At 35.1% G+C, this 20,080-nt stretch overlaps 1 protein-coding gene across 1 annotated transcript in view; it reads left to right on the top strand.

Annotated features, from left to right (window-relative positions):
• The window catches only part of DNAJC1 (DnaJ heat shock protein family (Hsp40) member C1), a 221,592-nt gene that overhangs the window by 59,296 nt on the left and 142,216 nt on the right, over positions 1 to 20,080 (top strand). Inside the window, exons 2-3 of the mRNA XM_045465800.1 lie at positions 14,891 to 14,992; positions 15,479 to 15,525. Coding sequence (XP_045321756.1) covers positions 14,891 to 14,992; positions 15,479 to 15,525 — 149 coding nt within the window. The remainder of the gene's footprint in view (positions 1 to 14,890; positions 14,993 to 15,478; positions 15,526 to 20,080) is intronic.

The following is a 20,080-nucleotide window of genomic DNA, read 5'->3' as shown; positions in this document are numbered from 1 at the left end:
GGTCCATACATTACATTTGATTGTTCTGTCTTTCAAATCTCTTTAGTACTGAACTATCCCTTCCACTTTTTTTCACCTGCCATTGACTTGTTAAAAAGACTTCCTCTTCAACAGGAACTAGTTGCAAAATGTAGTCTAAGATAACTAATCTGGTTACCAGAAGTGATAATTTTGTTTTGTGAATAGTTGATCTGGTCTTCCTGCCAAGTCAGTCTGCCAGTAATTAGATATCAGAAGCAGCTGTTTCTTGAGGCTGCAATCTTTTTTTTAACCTACATTTAGAGAATGCTTACTTTTTTAATCCTGTGGAGAGAGCAGAGGTGTGGCCAACTTAAATAAACATGTTATTAATCCAAATGTGTTTTGAGACAAGTTAAAAATGAGAGGGCAGTATTCCTCTTTTACTGTACTAGGAATTATCTGATTTGTCAACAAATCATTTTTACTGACCTTGACTCCCAAAGGATTTTTATACAGGCTAACCTATCATTGGTTCCTATGTAGAGTTTAATGCTAAGAAAAATCTACTAAAACTATCATGTTATATAAATTTCAGTAGATTTCTCTAAAAGCAATCGACTTTAACAGATTTATAGCAGAAGAACCCAAAGCTTCTCCCTGCTTCTTTTGTAGATTAGCCATAGAAGCCCAGACTTAAAATTTATCGTGAAGAAAACTTACTTTATTCTATGCTATTTATTTATTTTTGCCATGGAAATTATTATTTATCTTTATTTTTTTATCAAATTTTTTAAATGTTTATTCATTTTTTGAGAAAGGGAAAGAGACAGAGATGAGTGGGGGATGGGCAGAGAAAGAAGGGGACACAGAATCCTAAGCAGGCTCCAGGCTCTGAGCTGTCAGCAAAGAGCCTGACGCAGGGCTCAAACCCATAAACTTTGAGATCGCGACCTGAGCCGAAGTTATGCATTTAACGACTGAGCCACCTGGGCGCCCCAATCATTATTTATTTTTAAAACATTTTCCTTTTTCAAGTTATTTTGAATTTTATATGCACCTGTTCTAAAATCCCATGGTCCTGAAGATGTGAATACATATCTTAGTATGTATAAGTTTCCTGCCTTATTTTCCCAGTCCACTGACCAGGGATTTCTTTTCAGTGTCTCTATTATTTAGTTCTTTTCATGGTAATTGCATTTATGTCTAGGCGTGTGTGTGTGTGTGTATGTGCGCGTTTGATGGCTTTTTGGGGGAAGAGGGTGGAGGGGGTGGACTCTGTTGACTAATAAATTTAAGTGCAAAGGCCAGAATAAAGAGGACAAAGTTCTTATTAAGACTTCATTTAGTGAGCTTTTAATCAGTAGTACCGAATGTGAAAATGACCAAGTCAGAAAGATTACATGGAATTACTAACTTTGAGACAGTTGATCTTCTGTAGTAACACTACACAAATTAAGATTTCTAGATGTCAACCAGAGTTTGAAGTCCCTCAGTTTTGTGCCTAAATACATAGTTTGGGTAACTGTGGTCTTTTCTCCTTGCTGAATCTGATAGCCAAATATATGTTCTTCTCTTGGATTTAATATCCTTGTGTTTTTTCAAGACAATAGAAAGTTTTATCAAGAAGAGTTTTCTTTGGTCAGATCTTGGATAAGGTCTTCTGATTTTTGTTTTGATTAACTAGTCATGTGTTTTTCTACAGCCTAGCAGACCTAAAAATAGGTGGGTCTCACATTTGTGAGATGAGCGTAAATAGAATCAATTAAATTATGGGCAATCTACTGATATAAATCAGAGGTGAACAAACTACAGTCCAGCCCATGGCTGAAAGCCTGCCGCTACCTGTTTTTGAAAATAAAATTTTGTTTGGACACTGCCACACACATTTGTTTTTGTATTCTCTGTGGCTGCTTCCTCACTACAATGGCAGAGCTGAATAGTTGGAACGAGACCCTTTGGCCTGCAAAGCCTCAAATATTTATTATCCAACCTTTACAGAAAAAGTTTGCCAATCTTCAATAGAAAGTAAAATAAATCTCTCTTAGGTCACCTAGGCAGTGATTTCACAATGCTCTTTGTCAAACTTTTATGAGAATAGACGTTATGTTTTGTTCACCACTGTATCCTCAATGCTTGCACGTAGTAGGTATTCAATAAACATCAAACAAATCAAAAAATAAGAAATCTCCAAATCCATTTTACTCTGCTCAGTTCCCTAGTTCTTGTGGTTTAAAGCACAAATCCAAAGTAACTTCCAGTCAGATTTGCCAAGTGTAAAAATGAAGGATAAATCGTGACTTTCTAGCCTACGTGTTATAATAAGAATTTTCACTTCCTTGGCACTGCTGCCACATACCATAATAAGCACGTCATTCATACGTATTATCATTTAAACATCCCAGCAATCTTTTTTACATTTTACAGCCGAAAAATTCTCCAAAACCACATAACTACTAAATGGCTTAGTTATGTTCACACCTGTCTTCATCATAAACATTGTAATGAATGCAAAGGGGCTAGTTCTGATAGGATCTAGAATATAAGTAAAATTTCTGTGAGCTCTGTCCCAATCAAACAGCAAGCCTACCAGGTCTATACATAAATACATTAGGTGAGAACTTTTTCTTTTACATTAGTACGTCTGTCTCTAGAAGAATGGTTCGCAGGGAGCAACACATATATTTTAAACATCTCTGAGTTGAGCTGTATCAGATCATTAGTAATCTTGTTTTTCCGATTCCCGGAGATAACTGCCTCCATTTTGACGTATATAGGATATCTTACATTAGAAGATGACCAAGGGACGCCTGGGTGGCTCTGTCGAGGAAGCGTCTGACTTCAGCTCATGGCTTGTGGATTTGGGCCCCGCATCAGGCTCTGTGCTGACAGCTCAGAACCTGGAGCCTGCTTTGGATTCTGTGTGTGTTTCTCTCTCTCTGCGCCCCCCTCCCCCTGCTCACTCTCCGTCTGTCTCTCTCAAAAATAAATAAACATTAAAAAAATTAAAAAAAAGAAGAAGATAACCAAGGAGTGGCCATAGGATATGCAGAAAAGTCTTTAATTCTAGAAGAGGTACCATGGGAGGTGAGACCAAATTTCTGGCAAGAAATTTTTTGCCACTTACTACCTGTGTAACATTGGGCAGATTACTCAGTCTCAGTTTGAGCCCCAGTTTCCTCATTGAAATAGAGATAGTAGTTATCACAAAGGGTTGGAAGGATGAAGGGAATTAGCATATATAAATATATATGTACATTAATATATATATCCTGTGTACATCCTATATACATATATATACATATATGTGCTAATTCCCTTTATATATATGTATATTTATATATGCCTATATATATATATGCACATATATGTATACATATACATACATATAGTGGCTAGAATGATGCGTACTACATAGCATGCAATAAAGGTATTTCTGCATTGTCTTGGTTTTTTAAAAGCGAGATAAAATTCATGAAACATAAAATAACCATTTTAAAGTATACAATTCAGTGATTTACAGTATATGCACAGTGTTGTGCAGTCATGATTTAGTTCCAGAACATTTTCATCACCCCAACAGAAACTCTGTGTACATTAAGGAGTCACTCCCCTGTTCCTCATTCTCCCCAGTCTCTAGCATAGTGTTCACTTAGCATAGTGTTCTCAAGGTTTATTCATATTGAAGCATATATCAGTACCATATTCATTTTTGTGTCTGAATTATATTTATTGTGTGTATAGACCTCTACTGCATCCATGCGTAGGTCGGTGGACATTTGGGTTGTTTTCACTTTTTGGCTATTGTAAATAATGCTGCTGTGAACATTTGTGTACAAGTTTTTGTTTGAACACCTGTTTTCATTCTTTTCAATAAATATCTAGGAGTGTAATTACTAGGTCATATGGTGCTTCTGTGTTTATTTATTCTATGTTTATTTATTATATATATTTTCAAGGAATCACCAAACAGTGATTTTGCCCAGTGGCTGCAAAATTTTAAATTTTGATGAAGTATAGTTCTCTCTTTTATCTTTTGTTTTCTATCCCTTTGATGTCGTAGCTACGAGTGCATTATAAAATCCAACGTCATGCAGATTTACCTCTATGTTTTCTTCTAAGAATCTTATCATTTTAGCTCTTACATTTAGGACTTTGATCCATTTCTAGCTAATTTGTGTTTGTAGTGTGAGGTAAGGGTCCAGCTTCAGTCTTTTGCATATGGATATCCAGTTGTCTCAGCATTGTTTGTGGAAAAGGCTATTCTCTTCCTATTAAATGATCTTGGCATCCTTGTTGAAAATCAGCTGACCATAAAAGAAAAAAAGAAAGCAAGAAAGCAAGAAAGAAAGAGAAAGAAAGAAAACCAGTTAACCATAGATGACTAAGTTTATTTCTGAACTCTGAATTCTTTTATTGAGCTATATGTCTGATCTTGCTTCATGACCATACTATCTTAATGACTGTAGATTTATAGGAAATTTTGAAATTAAGACTTGCAAGTCCTCCGATTTTGTTGTTTGTTTGTTTTCATGATGTTGTAGCTATTCTGGGTCTCTGGCATTTCCCTATGAATTTTAGGATAAGCATGTACATTTTTCCAAAATTCCAGGTAGGATTTTCATAGGGATTGCATTGAATCTACTTGGGAAGATCAACTTGGGAAGTATTGCCATCTTAACAGTATTAAGTCTTCTCATCCATGAAATGGGATATCTCTCCATTTATTTAGATCTTTCATTTCTTTCAGCAATGTTTTATAATTCACATTGTACAAATGTTACACATTTGTTAAACTTATTCCTAAGTATTTTATTCTTTTTGTTGCTATTATAAAAGATTTGTCTTAATTTCATTTTCAGATTTTCTTATTGCTAGTGTATAGAAATACAACTGATTTTTATATGTTGATCTGGGGTCCTACTACTTGTTGGATTTATTAGCTCTGATACTTGTTCTGTGATGCTTTAGGATTTTCTTTTCTTTTTTTTTAAGATTTTATTTTTAAGTAATCTCTGCACCCAATGTGAGGCTTAAACTCACAACCCCAAGATCAAGAGTCACATGCTCTTCTGACTGAGCCAACCAGGTGCCCCATACTTTAGAATTTTTTCTTTCTTTCTTTCTTTCTTTCTTTCTTTCTTTCTTTCTTTTTCCTTTTCTTTTCTTTTCTTTTCTTTTTTCTTTCTTTTTTTCTTTTCTTTTCTTTTCTTTTCTTTTCTTTTCTTTTTGTCTTAAGTTATGTATTTATTTTTGAGAGGGAGAGACAGAGAGAGAGAGTGGGGAAGGAGCAGGGAGAGAGGGAAGAGTGAGAATCTCAGGCAGGCTCTGCACTGTCACCACAGAGCCTTATGTAGGGCTTGAATCACAAACCATGAGATCATGACCTGAGCTGAAGTCAGGCACTTAACCAGCTGAGCCACCCAGGCACCCCTTAGGATTTTCTATATGTAAAATCATATCATTTGTGAATGGAGATGGTATTAATTCTTCCATACCAATTTGGATGCCTTTTATTTGTTTTTCTTGAGTAGTTGCTCAGGCTAGGACATCCAGTACAAAAGTGGTGACAGCAGACATCTGTCTTATTACTAATCTTGGGGGGAAACTTTCAGACTTTCACCATTAAGTATGAAGTTAGCTATAGGTTTTTCATATATGCCCTTTATCAGCTTGAGAAAGTTCCCTTCTAGTCCTAGTTTATTTATTTTGTTATCAAATGGTATTATATTTTACCATATACTTTTCCCATCAATTGAGATAATGATGTGATTTTAGTCCCTCATTTTATTTATTTTTTTTTTTTAATGTTTTTTTAACTTTTTTTTTTTCAACGTTTATTTATTTTTGGGACAGAGAGAGACAGAGCATGAACGGGGGAGGGGCAGAGAGAGAGGGAGACACAGAATCGGAAACAGGCTCCAGGCTCTGAGCCATCAGCCCAGAGCCCGACGCGGGGCTCGAACTCACGGACCGCGAGATCGTGACCTGGCTGAAGTCGGACGCTTAACCGACTGCGCCACCCAGGCGCCCCTAGTCCCTCATTTTAATAATATGGTATATAATGTTAATTTTTCATACATCAAATCCACCCTTGCATTCATGGGATAAATAGCATCTGGTCATGATATATAATTCTTTTTATATGCTGCTGAATTTGTATTACTAGAAATTTGTTCAGGAATTGTGTCAATATTCATTAGGGATATTGGTCTATAGTTTTCTTTTTCTGTAGTGTTTGTCTGGCTTTCAGTATCGGTGCCCCATAGAATGAGTTAGAAAGCATTCCTTCCACTTCTGTGTTTTGGAAGAGTTTGTAGAGGACTGGTGATTTCTTTAAATGTATATTAGAATTCACTAGTGAAGTCATCAGATTTTGCAGTTTGGGGCTTTGTTGGATGTTGAGGTTTCTTTTTTGGTTTTGGGTCTTTAAAGCTAATCAATTTCTTTATTGTTATAAGTATATCCAGTTTTTCTGTTTCTTCACGAGTCAATTTGTGTGTTTCTAGGAATTTGTCTATTTTGTTTGAGTTTTCTAATTGCTTGGCAAACAATTATTTATGCATAGTATTTTCTTTTTAAAAAATGTTTATTGGGGCGCCTGGGTGGCGCAGTCGGTTAGGCGTCCGACTTCAGCCAGGTCATGATCTCGCGGTCCGTGAGTTCGAGCCCCGCATCAGGCTCTGGGCTGATGGCTCAGAGCCTGGAGCCTGTTTCCGATTCTGTGTCTCCCTCTCTCTCTGCCCCTCCCCCATTCATGCTCTGTCTCTCTCTGTCCCAAAAATGAATAAACGTTGAAAAAAAAAAAATGTTTATTTTGAGGGGCGCCTGGGTGGCTCAGTCATTTGGGCATCCAACTTCAGCTCAGGTCATGATCTCATGGTTCATGAGTTTGAGCCCCACATAGGGCTCTGTGCTGACAGCTTAGAGCCTAGAGCCTGCTTTGGATTTTGTGTCTCCCTCTCTTTCTTCCTCACCCCATGCTCACGTTCTATCTCCTCTCAATAAATAAAAGCATTAAAATTTTTTTTTTTTAATTTTTAAAAATATTTGAGAGAGAGAGAGAGAGAGAGAGAGACAGTGGGTGTGAGCAGTGAGAGAGAGAATCCTAAAGAGGCTTTGTGCTGTCGTCACAGAGACTGATGTGGGGCTTGATCTCACAAACTGTGAGATCATGACCAGAGCTGAAACCCAGGATATTTAATGGACTGAGCCACCTAGGTGCCTCATGCATAGTATTTTCTTACAATTGTTTTTATTTCTGTAAGATTGGCAGTGATGTGTCCCCACTTTTAGTCCTGATTTTAATAACTTGAATCCCCTCTCTCATTCAAGTATAGGTTTATCAATTTTGTTGACGTTTTCAGAGAACCAACTTTTGGTTTTATGGAGTCTCTCTGTTGTTGTTCTGTTCTTTATTTCACTAATCTCTGCTCTAATCTTTATTATTTCCTTTCTTCTATTTGCTTTGGGTTTAGTTTATATTCTTTTCCTGTTTCCTTAAGGTGGAAGGTTAGGTTGAGATTTTTTAAATCATTGTTTATAGCTGTAAAATTCCTTCTGAGCACTGCTTTTACTGCAGCCTAAGTTTTGGTATGTTGCAGTTTTGTTTTCATTTATATCAAAGTGCTTTCTAATGTTTATAGTGATTCCTTTTTTTTACTTTATACAAAATTGAATACCATGATTTAATTTACTTCTTGCTTAATGCTTAGTCATATTAAGTTAGAAAAATACTTGTAAATAACTATTAATGTTAATGAATTAAAACCTCCCAGAATGAGTAAATCCAAAAGGAAATGATATGATCTCGAAATTTAATAACCTTTCCTGTTTCATTCACAATCTAAACATCCCTGGAAAAAGATTCTCTAGAGTTTTTCAGTTTTGTTCTTCAAGAACACAGTTTTCTAGGGGCGCCTGGGTGGCTCAGTCAGTTGGGCGTCTGACTTCGGCTCAGGTCATGATCATGCGGTCTGTGAGTTCGAGCCCCTCGTTGGGCTCTGTGCAAACAGCTCAGAGCCTGGAGCCTGTTTCAGAATCTGTGTCTCCCTCTTGCTCTGACCTTCACCCATTCATGCTCTGTCCCTCTCTCTGTCTCAAAAATGAATAAACATTAAAAAAAATTAAAAAAGAAACACAGTTTTCTAGACTGTTTCTGTGTTCTTGTAACATGTACACAATTATCTTATAGAGAGATAACATAATGGCACTTGTCATTCATATATAAGTTGTTTTTGGTGGGTTTTTTTTTGACTCACTGGTTGTTCATGAGTGTGTTATTTCTACACATTTGTGAATTTTCCAAATTTCCTTCTGTCATTGATTTTTAATTTTATTCCATTGTGGTTAGAGAAGTATTTCAGTATTCAGTATTTCAGTATTTTAAAATTTTTCAGTATTTTAAAATTGATTCAGTATTTCAGTATTTTAAAATTTATCTTGACTTACATTGTGGCCTAAAATCTGGCCTATTATGGAAATGTTTCATGTGTATTCTGCTATTGTTAGGTAGAATGTTCTGTGGATGTCTGATAGGTAGGTCAACCAGTTGGTTTACTGTTGTTTAAGTCTTCTATTTACTTGCTAATGTTCTGCCTAATTTCTCTGGACATTATTGAGAAACTGGGGTATTGAAGTTTCCAATATTACTGTACAAATGCTCCATTTCTCCCTTTAAATCTGTTAAGTAGTTGCTTTATATGTTTTGGGGCTCTGTTGTTAGGTGCATATATGTTTATAATTGTTATAGCATCTTGATGCATTCATCTTTTTTCATTATGTAATGTTCTTTTTTGTCTCTTGTAACCATTTTTGTCTTAGTGTCTGTTTTGCATGGTGTTAATATAGCCATCCCAGCTCTCTTTTGGTTACTCTTTGCACTTAGTATTATTTTCCACCCTCACATTTTCACTTTGGTTCTAAAATGATTTTCTTATAGGCCCCATATAGTTGGAGCATGGTTGTTTTTAATCCATTTTGCAAGTTTCTGCCTTTTAATTGGAGAGCTTAATCCATTTACATTTAAAGTAATTACTGATAAGGAAGGACTTACTTTTACCACTTTGCTGTTTGTTTTCTATATGCTTTTTATCTTCTCTTTTCCTAAGTTCCTCCTTTTCTGCCTTTTTTTATGTTAGATTTTTTTTCTAGTGTACCATTTGATCCAGTTTTTATTTTACTGTTTATTTCTTTGTGTTTGTCGTGGGGATTACAGTTAACATTTATTTATAGCAATGTAGTTTGAATTAATACCTATTTAAATCATATAAAAACTTTGGCTCCTACAAAGCCTATTCCTATTTCTTTATGTAGTTATTGTCCCTGATTACATCTATATACATGTATGCCTATAGACATAGATTTATATCATTGTCTTATTTTACATAGATTTATAATTATTGCTTTAGTTGTTGTCCTTTAAGTTGTATAGAAAAAAATTGAAATACTAACCAAAAATACACAGATGTTGACTTCTATATTTATCTATATGTTATCTTTACCAGTGTTTATCTCTTCATATAGATTTGAGTTACTGTCTAGTATTTTTTTTTTTTTCCTTTCAGCCTGAAGAACTCCCTGTGGTATTTCTTCCTTAGCAAATCTATTAGTAATAAATTCTCAGTTTTTATGTAATTGGAATATTCATTTCTCTTTCATTTTTGAGGGATAGGTTTGCTGGACTTAGAATTCTTGGATAAAAATTTTTCTTAGCACTTTAAATATGTCATTCTACTACTTTCTGGCCTCCATGGTTTCTTATGAGAAATTAGCTGTTAATAATGTGAGGATTCTCTCCCTTGGACTTTGTCTTTTAACAATTTGATTTTTATGTTTCTAAGTGTGGCTCTCTGAGTTATACTACTTAGGATTGTTGTAGTTCTTGGATGCATATGTTTATGTCTTTCATCAAATTTTGGCTGTTTTCAGGCATTTTTTCTTCAAATATTTTTTTTTCCGTACCTTTCTCTCTTCTTTCTATTGGACTCTCTTCTTCCTATTGGACTTCCTATTGGACTTCTTCCTATTGGACTCTCTTCTTCCTATGGGACTTCTTCCTGTTGGACTCTTCCTATTGGACTTCCTATTGGAACGCTTTATGTGTTCATTTTTCTTCATTCTTCTTTCTGCTCCTCATATTGGGTAATCTCAATTTGACCTATCTTCAAGTTCGTAGATTCTTTCTGCTCAGCTCTGTTTTTGAGCCCCTCTAGTGAATTTTTATTTTCAGTTATTATATTTTTCAAGTCCGCAATTTCTATTTGGCTCCTTTTTAAAATTTCTGTCTCTTTGTTGAAATTCTCAATGTGGTGAGACATTACTTTACTTCTTTGTATGTGCTTGAGGATATTTAAAATAATTGACTTAGGGGTGCCTGGGTGGCTCAGTCAGTTAAGTGTTGACTTCGGCTCAGGTCATGATCTCACAGTTCATGAGTTCAAGTCCTGCGTTGGGCTTGAACAGCTGTCTGTGCTGAGAGCTCACAGCCTGGAGCCTGCTTCGATTCTGTGTCTCCCTTTCTTTCTACTTCTCGCCTGCTCACACTCTGTCTCTCTCTCTCAAAAATAAATAAACATTAAAAAAAATTTTTTTTTTAAATAGTTTACTTAAAGTCTTTGTCTAGTAAGTTCAATGTCTGGGCTTCCTCAAGGATAATTTGTATTAATTTCTTTTATCACCATACTTTTTGTTTTCTTTGGATGCTTTATGATTTTTAATGAATACTAGACATATAATCAGATTCTCTCACCCCACTAGGGTTTTTGTTTGTTTTTCTGTTTTTTGCTGCTTGTGGTTGTTGTTTGCCTAGTGACTTTTTTTAACTAATTTTGTGACATGTATATGTTATGTGTAGCCACTGACATCTCTGTTTGATTTGCTTAGTGGTCAGCTAATGATCCAGCAGATTTCCTTAAAGGCCCGAAGCGGGGGGGTACTTAGACTTTGCTAGGGGTAGATTCTGTGTGTATGTTGGGGCATGCCTTCAGCATTCAGCTAGGTTTACAACTCTCTCAGCCTTCACTTTCTGCTTGTGTCCAGGCTAAAGATCAGTCAGAAGTGAGAATTTAGAGCCTTTGCAGGTCTGAGTATGTACTCCACCTTGGGCATGCACATGGTCTTCTGGTTTCCAAGGAGTATGTGGGAGCTTTTCAAAGCCCATATTCTCCAAAGCATCTCATCAGTCTTTCCTCCAAAGCTTTTTGATGTGTCTTTGTATGGCCCAACTGCTATTCCTTGCTCCCTTTGGCACTGGCTAATAAATTTGCCATTATGTTTTTAACAAGTATCTTAGGTAATTAATTGCCTCTTTGCCTTGGTAGAGTTCTGAGTTTGGTAAAATAAAGGTAAGCCCTTTACACAATCCATCAGGGAACGAACAAGCAGACCGAAACAAACAACCATGGTTCTTTAAGAACCACTTTGCGGGGTGCCTGGGTGGCGCAGTCGGTTAAGCGTCCGACTTCAGCCAGGTCACGATCTCACGGTCCGGGTTTCGAGCCCCGCGTCGGGCTCTGGGCTGATGGCTCAGAGTGTGGAGCCTGTTTCCGGTTCTGTGTCTCCCTCTCTCTCTGCCCCTCCCCCGTTCATGCTCTGTCTCTCTCTGTCCCAAAAATAAATAAACGTTGAAAAAAAAAAATTTATTTAAAAAAAAAAAAAAAAAAAAAAGGAACCACTTTGCTTTCTTCAGCACTTGGGAGCCCACACCAAGAACTCAGATTGGTGTCTTCAAGACGCTGAGAATCAGCTGCCTTTTTCTTGTTTAAGTAGTTTGCATAGTTGAGATTGGGTCGATTCTGACCGTTTTTGCCAGATTATTTGCTGTTTCTGTGCAGGGACAGGCCCTTGCAGTTCCCTACTCTGTCATTTTTGCTGATGTCCCATAGCATTGTTTCAATTTTGACAAACATATCACTTTCATAGTTTTATTTTAAGAATGTTCATATGTACCTTCTTTACAGAGGTCATCCAAACATTAAGATAATTCATGTTCAAGTTGCCAAGGAACCATATCATATTTAGAAGGAAAAGAATTCTGCTAATTGACCTCTGTAGATCTACTGATGTCAACAGTGTTAAAGATAGCCAGTTCACCCACAGCCCTATCAAAAACTTTACTCTGCAAGCCAGAGAGATAAAAGGCTCATCTACTGAGTATAAGAGGTGAATGTTCTAACATTCAGGTCTCTAGTAGAAATATTATGTAAAATGTTAGAAAAGTTAACACATATTAGGGTCTTTACCTTTAAAATTGCAGTTGAGGACCACCTGGGTGGCTCAGTTGGTTGAGCGTGGGACATTAGCTCAGGTCATGATCTCTCATTCTGTGGATTCAAGGCCCACATTGGGCTCTGTGCTGACAGCTCAGAGCTTGGAGCCTGCTTTGGATACTTTGTCTCCCTCTCTGTCTGCCCCTCCCCTACTTGTGCTGCATGTGTCTGTCTGTCCCCCCACCCCACCCCCACCCTCTTTCAGAAATAAAAATAAACATAAAAATTTTTTTTTAAATAAAATAAAATTGCAGTTGAACATTCACATTGTAGTTATGGGGATGTTTTCCACATGGTTTATCAGATCAGTATGAATCTAACAGTTGTTCTCACTGCCTTCCCAAAGCTGTAGCCTCTTACAAAGTGACTCAACCCAAATCTACTAACTGAATCTAAAGAGCTAATATAGAGATCTCTGATTCTGATGCGGCATTTTTTAGGTTTGAATTCTGTTTTCATCTATTTACCAGCAGTATCAATTTGAGCAAGTTACTTAACCTCTCTCACCTCATCAGTAAAATTAGCCTAACAACAACTATACTTACCCTGTAGCTTTGTTTTGAGGATGAAATAAGTTAAGATTCATTAAGTAATTTACTGAAATTAAATACATCCCTAAGCTAGTTTGAGGTGAAGCTTATCTAGAGCATGTCTTTTAGACAGGGAAATCCTCAAATTTTTCAGTTCTATGCACGCAGGGTGGAGCTAATTGGTGAAATAACCATACTGGACAGATTCTCAAGAGGAAAAAGTCAGACAATATTTGTGGGTAGCCTGAGATACTCATTCCTTAGCCAGGAGAGAACTGTCTATATCTACAGCTGGGTGCAAAACAAAAACATGAGGTTAGGGAGCGGCATCCTACTGTGTAATGATCTGGGGGACCAGGAGGATGGGCCATAATAGTGGGAGATAAAGCTAAAAAGATTGGAAAAGACAGATGATGAAGGCACTTGGGAGTTACTGAAGGGTTTGAAATAGGAGAGCCATCTGGCTACATTTATATTTAGGGCACATATTGTGGCAGGAAAATGGAGAATTAGAATCAGCATAGTAAGAATAGAAGGAGGAAAATGCCTTAGGTGACTATTAGTTATTTTTATTTTTAAATATGGCAGAGGTGTTTCATAATGAGCATGAACTAATTTTGTAACACAAGAATACATGTTTTATTTTGTAAGAAATCTACTTTTGGAATTGTTCTATGATATAGTCCCAATTTAATAAAATCCAAAATTAAAGTCCCAACTAGAGAACAGTTACTGAAAGACATTTGTCCTCTTTGCTCAACAAAATCTCCATCACAGATTTTCAGTAAATAATCATCCTCTTCTATTGCATGTTACCTATTAAGTATAAGGAACACATCATTCTGTTTAGCAAACTAGAATGAAATTTTAACTGTATGACTAGCAAAACTTACTCTGCTAACTTTATATCTTCGCAGTCCTCTATAAGTCACAAGAATATTCACACCTAAGCTAAAATTGTTAACTAGAGTGACACCCAGGAGCAGTAAGCCCCAGAAAACTGATAGTGAAAATAGTGGTTCATAAAGAAAAGCTTTACAAATTCTCACTTTGCCTCTCTCCAGCTCTGTTTCTTTAACAGCTATTTTGTCCCAGGTACACAGATTTTTTTTGTGTGTTTTGTTTTGGATTTTGAGTCATTTGGCCTTTTTTCGGACAGTAGTTTTAAGAATTGGACAAATTTTCAACTATAAAACAAAATAAATTTAATAAACAACTCTATTATCATTTTGTACTACTATGAATATGCTAGTTAATAGAATCATTTTGACCTAGGTGGAGATCAAGTTTTAAACCCATTTTGACATTGTGTTCATTGTTATTGTCATATATTTTATGATGGCTATGTGAAATCATGTTTTCCGAGTTTATCTGTACACACAGGATTACATAAAATGTAATTTTAACATCTGCTGAATCCTGCATACCCTTACTGAACTATTGTGACCTTTTAAATATGTCTAAGTTGTATATAAATAGTGGGCAAATTTATTTTTGCAAACTAGACTGGAAACTGGACCCCACTGAAAACACCCAGGAAACACTAAAAAAATGTTAAGTATAATATACACAACTACATCTAATTATAGTTATTTTGGATAAATGCAAATGTAACTGCTTTCAAATAGGCATACTTTTGACATGTGAAATTGAGATTCCATAGGTTGTGGCTCGATGGTAAATTCAATATAAATAACAATGAAGAAACCACATATGGTAAGCCTGGGATTCAGAAATTGGCTTTAAGATTCTCAAATAAATAAAGACCTTCTTTGAAGGCACATGGATGTATTAATTTTTAATTTGTTTCTTTTTGATCTCTTAATTACTGAAAAAGATTTATTGGTTAATTTTAGGAAGGCAAGTGTTTGAAAAGTTTTGCCAAATACTGTCTTCTTTAAATGACTGTATGGTAATGAAAAGTTAAGAGGAGAGCCAAATTAGATTGAATAATTGTTCAGTCATGTGGGTCAGGCCAGTTGCATAGCCTGGTTGTTAGACTGATTGCTCAAATTACATTGCCTGGGGTCCTGCACTTGGTTGGCTGTCTTCTCAGATCTTAACAAGGTTCTGGGAATTTCTTTTTCTGACAACGTTTGCTTTGTGTTTTTCCCCTCCCCCTACCACTTCCAGGATGCTTCATCTGCAGACATTAGAAAAGCATATCGTAAGCTTTCACTGACTTTGCATCCAGACAAGAATAAAGATGAAAATGCAGAAACTCAGTTTAGACAAGTAAGTGAAGTGTGCTATTAATATATTTTGTAACAGATTTATAAATAAATGTTCTCTAGTAGAAATAGTAACTTATATGTAGAACATTTCTATTTGAAAATGAGGTTGTAGTTTAGGAATATAATACCATGTTTATTCATTTTTTTACAAAATGTCACCAATTTTTTTTATATTAGAACTCTAAATTCTTGGAGGATCATAATTGTCATAATTTTCTTGTCTAAATTATAGCTTTTGTTTTTAAAAAGCACATTTTAATAATTACTTTTGGAACTTTCACAAAGATTTATTTTGGTATCAAGCATATTTTAACCTCTGAAGATCCTACTAAAAACATAAAATGTTACATATAATTAAAATTGTGTCTGTTCATTGTATATATGAGCACCCAGGGTTTTCTCCTTGTGCATTATAATGTGTTCACCTTCCTAAGTGATTTCTTTTAGTTGAGAGTATTTTTGTTTTAAAGTGATTCTTTTATTTTAGTTGGTGGCCATTTATGAAGTTTTGAAGGATGATGAACGAAGGCAGAGGTGAGTGTTCATTTCTGCTTTTGAATTAAGATGTTGTAGTTTGATGTCTCAGTTTATAAAGGAAAGAATTGTCTCACTAAACATTATAAGTTAGTGTTTTATTTTTGTTTCTTCCTATGTTTAGAGCAGAGTTTATTTATATTCAGAATGTTCACTAGGTTGATTCTGTACTCATAGACTTCAGGATCATGAGTCGTAACATTAGCAAGTCATGGCTCCGTTAGATATGATTTTTAACGTGAGTGTCTATATTTTGGGAAATACAAATACCACTTGACTTCAAACAAATGCCCAGTCATTTTTGATATATCAGTAATAACTCCTATCTATGCTTGGTAGTCTTTTTATTTTTCTTATTCCTTGAATGTTTTGGAATTAGGTTGTCAGTGATACTCGCATTATCACAAATTCTTGGTATTTCCTCACTCTCAAAATAAACCCTGATAGTTGTGAGAGAACAGACATGTATAAGTCTGTAGAAAATAGGTGTGGAAGAAACATGTTTGCTTCTTTTTCCTATTTCTTTTGCCTTTTTCCCTTCTCTTACTCTGCTCCGGTGATTCTGCATTTAGGGTTAAGCTTCGTAGTGGAGGCAGCGCCCTCACTTCGAGACTTCTCTGTGCCCTGTTCAGAAGAGGAAGAGTAGTAATATATTTATGCAGTGGTTTATAGTGCCAGTGACAGGAGGAGATTGCAGAGGGGCCCCTTTCCTCTGCTCCTTCAGAATGTGTGGAATGTATAGACACTATTGCATCGGGCTTCAGAGTTTCTTAAGTCAGACCCACAGTAAGAAATATATTTGGCAAAAAAAAAAAAAAAAAAAAAAAAGTATATTTGGCATCATGCCTCAGAACACACATACACGTTCACATACCGGAAGCAAAAATTCCACAAAATACTTACAGTATATGAAACAGACTGATATGTTCTATTCTAGGCTAGTCTAGACTAGCCATTTCTTCAAAAAAAAATTCTTCAAATGTATTATCTGGAATTATTCTGTGTCCTAAAACGTTAGCTACTACTCTTGGTTCTCATCTTAACTCTTTAATTTGAATACCTCAGTTTGTCAGATTGCAAAGCAAGAACTCAGGATATTCTCTGTAAGTGTTCTTTGCTTTATAACAAGGGCTGGCATTGGTCCAGATACCATAGCAGACATTCCTCTGGTTTGAGATAATCCATAGTGTTGAAAGAGTCCTAGAAGTGTGTTGAAAGAAGTGTTGGTCATTCTGTGCATATTTTCTAGTTGGTTTCTCTCACTGAGCCCCTAGTTTTATTTCACACATCAAGAATGTGTCTGTAAAGATAGCTTTATTTAGTCTCCCTACATCTTTGGCATTAGATTTTGTCTTTTTGTTTGTTGTTATCTTAAAGGTCAGTAAACTTTGTAACAATTTCTTCCTGTTGGTGAAAAATCATTTATATCTTTACAGAACAAATCACTTCTTATGTATAAAATGTTTCTTCATTAATGTATACTCCTCTAACATTTTCTTTTTAGGATTTCTTCTCTTTGCAATTTTTTTTCAATGTTAGTTGAAAAAATGGATCTGACAGTTACACAAACAGCTGTAGTATTTAACCCCCTGAGGCACAAGTAACTCTTTGGTAACTGGTTTTCCTTGAGGCAAAAGTCTTAACTAATCAAGCTGAGAATCACTTCTCTAAAGCTTGTGCCTGAGGCCAGGTGACCTATGTGTATTTAAACGTATATGAGAAATGCACCTCTACAGACAATTACCTGATGTTTCTAATTCCTTTAGGAAAAAAACCCCAGTAGTCATTTTTATCTTCCAAAAGAAGATTGCCTTATACTGGTATTTAAAAATACTCTTTGGTATCACAATTATTTATTATAAATATTCATTAAATAAGTACTTTTAAATGTGTAACCTCCCAGGAATTTGCAATTTGGAAAGTTGTCATATGTGTTTCCCTATTTATTCCCCTTACAGGTAATTGTGCTTTCACTTAAATCAAGTGCGTGCTTTAAATTTTGGTAGGAAAGAGAATAGCAATGGAAGTAGATAAAATAAACTGGATAACCTTTTTCTTTTTTTCTTTTTAATTAAAGACAGATTTTATTTTTAAACAGCCTTATTTGGGTATAATTTGCATATCATAGAAGTCACAGATTTTAAGTGTACAAGATAATGATTTTTATTTAGTAAATGTACACAGTTGTGCAAATCACCACAATCCAGTTTTAGAACATTTCCATCACCTCAAAACATTCCCTCAAGCCCGTTTGCAGGCAGTCACCACTCTGATCCCAGATCCAAGTGATCACTGATCTCCTTTCAGTGTTTGTAAATTTGACATTTCTGGGCCTTTCGTATTAATGAAATCAAGTAATAGGTACGCTTTTGCATCTGGCTTCTCTCATAATCTTTTTGAGGTACATCAATATTGTAGCATATACCAGTAGTTCATTCTTTTTCGTTGCTGAATAATATTCCATGTCATATACTACTTTTGTCTATCCATTCACCAACTGATAGACATTTAGGTTGTTCCCACTTTTCAGCTGTGATGAACAATGCTACTATGAATATTCACATACAAATCTTTGTGTGAACAATTTTTTTTTTTATTCCTCTTGAATAGATTCCTGGGAGTGAGATTCTGAATAAACTTTCAAGCCTTTTTTTTTCCTCCCCAAAACATAGACTACATTATGAAAATAACAAGTCTGCCTGGTTAGTGGAAGGAAGCTTAGCATAGAAGCCTTTTCTTTTTTTTTTTTTTTTTTTTTTTTTTTTTAAATTTTTTTTTTTCAACGTTTATTTATTTTTGGGACAGAGAGAGACAGAGCATGAACGGGGCAGGGGCAGAGAGAGAGGGAGACACAGAATCGGAAACAGGCTCCAGGCTCTGAGCCATCAGCCCAGAGCCTGACGCGGGGCTCGAACTCACGGACCGAGAGATCGTGACCTGGCTGAAGTCGGACGCTTAACCGACTGCGCCACCCAGGCGCCCCTAGAAGCCTTTTCTAAACTCCAGAGGTAACTTGGTTATTTTGGGGAATAGCAGCTCAGCTATATTCTGACATAAATTTCTATACAAGTATCCTGAGTGTTAGAGGAAATGAAGTCCTGAGTAGATACCAATCATTACATATAAACACTAGATTATGCTTTGTAATATCAGTATATTACTTTTGTTTAAAATATATTCTAAATTTTTAACCAGCGGTATTTTGCTAACCCAGTTATACAACTTTAAATTTGTTTTAGTTTTTTTGGTCTGTTTTACAGTACTATATTTGTAAAAGTTGAATGTATTTTTTTAGCTTACTAAATAAAATCATGTTTTATTTAAAATTCAGTGAAAAGTATAGTTATCTCAGCCTTAATATGATAAACATTTACAAATCCATTACATCATTATTCTAAATTTGATTGCAGGTGTGTTTGAAGAAAAGTAAACATTAACTTGAGAATAAGAAATCTTAGTACCTTCCCTAATTAGGAGATATAAGATACCTATTATATGCAATACATGAAGTGCTGTGTACCACAAGTTTTGGCGCATATATATATATATATATATTTTATAAAGGAGAGTATGATTGATTAATTTAGATGTGTTTCTTGTTTATGATCTTTGTGTAATTAATTTTTATTCAAAGATTCAAAATGGGACCTAAGTGAATGTGGTTATTAGTGTTTTAAACTAAAAATTCACACTTTGTATGATGGGAAATTTACAGTTTAGGCAAATGCTAGAATTATTTAAGTACTTGTTTTCAAAATAGGTATGTTTTCTATTTTAGTTTCATAGTTGCTATTTTATATTTCAAAATATGCAAATATTTTATATTTATATAAATTTTTTTCCATTGGTAATTTAAACCTTTTTAGATTTATTTGCTTTCTGATGTTTGTATTAGGCTAAATAATATTTGAGAAATTGAGGTTATAGAGTGAAACTCACTAATGATTATGTAACCGTTATTTTATGTTTATCATGTACATTTTAAGAAAATCAAAGTAAACATATTTTAGGCCATATGTTGAATGTGGAACTGATTAATCAGTATTTTAACTTCCAAGATAATGGCCTTAATAATTCCATACCAGTTTTTGCATTAGCGATATTTTCATCACACAGATTTACTTTTGTTTTCTCTTATAACATATTCATACATGTGTGCATTCTTAATCTGGTTTTAGCAAATTATTGAGAGTGGTTTGCATGAACTGAATTACAGAACATTTTAACAGTGTTATGTGTTAAATACAGCAACAGCATAACATAGTGATGCCTTAAATTTTATGTGTTGTCAACACATTTTTTCTTAAATGACTATGAATATAGTCCCTGCGTATTGTACAAAATATCTCTGTTTTTCGGTGTTTCAGGAAAGTGGTGATTTATCTTTTAACAGCGTATATTCTAAAAAAGTGAACTATAATAGAAGCTATCTTCCCTTAAAATGGCCAGTCGTGTGAGCCATAATGTTCATTGATAGTAAAATCAATAGAGCATTGATTCTAAGCTTAATCCTTGGAGACTGTTGTTTAGAGTGGCAGACATAGCTTAGTAAATA

Source organism: Leopardus geoffroyi, chromosome B4 (genome assembly GCF_018350155.1).
Source record: "Leopardus geoffroyi isolate Oge1 chromosome B4, O.geoffroyi_Oge1_pat1.0, whole genome shotgun sequence".
Lineage (NCBI taxonomy): Eukaryota > Metazoa > Chordata > Mammalia > Carnivora > Felidae > Leopardus > Leopardus geoffroyi.
This window is presented reverse-complemented; position numbering and strand designations above follow the sequence as displayed.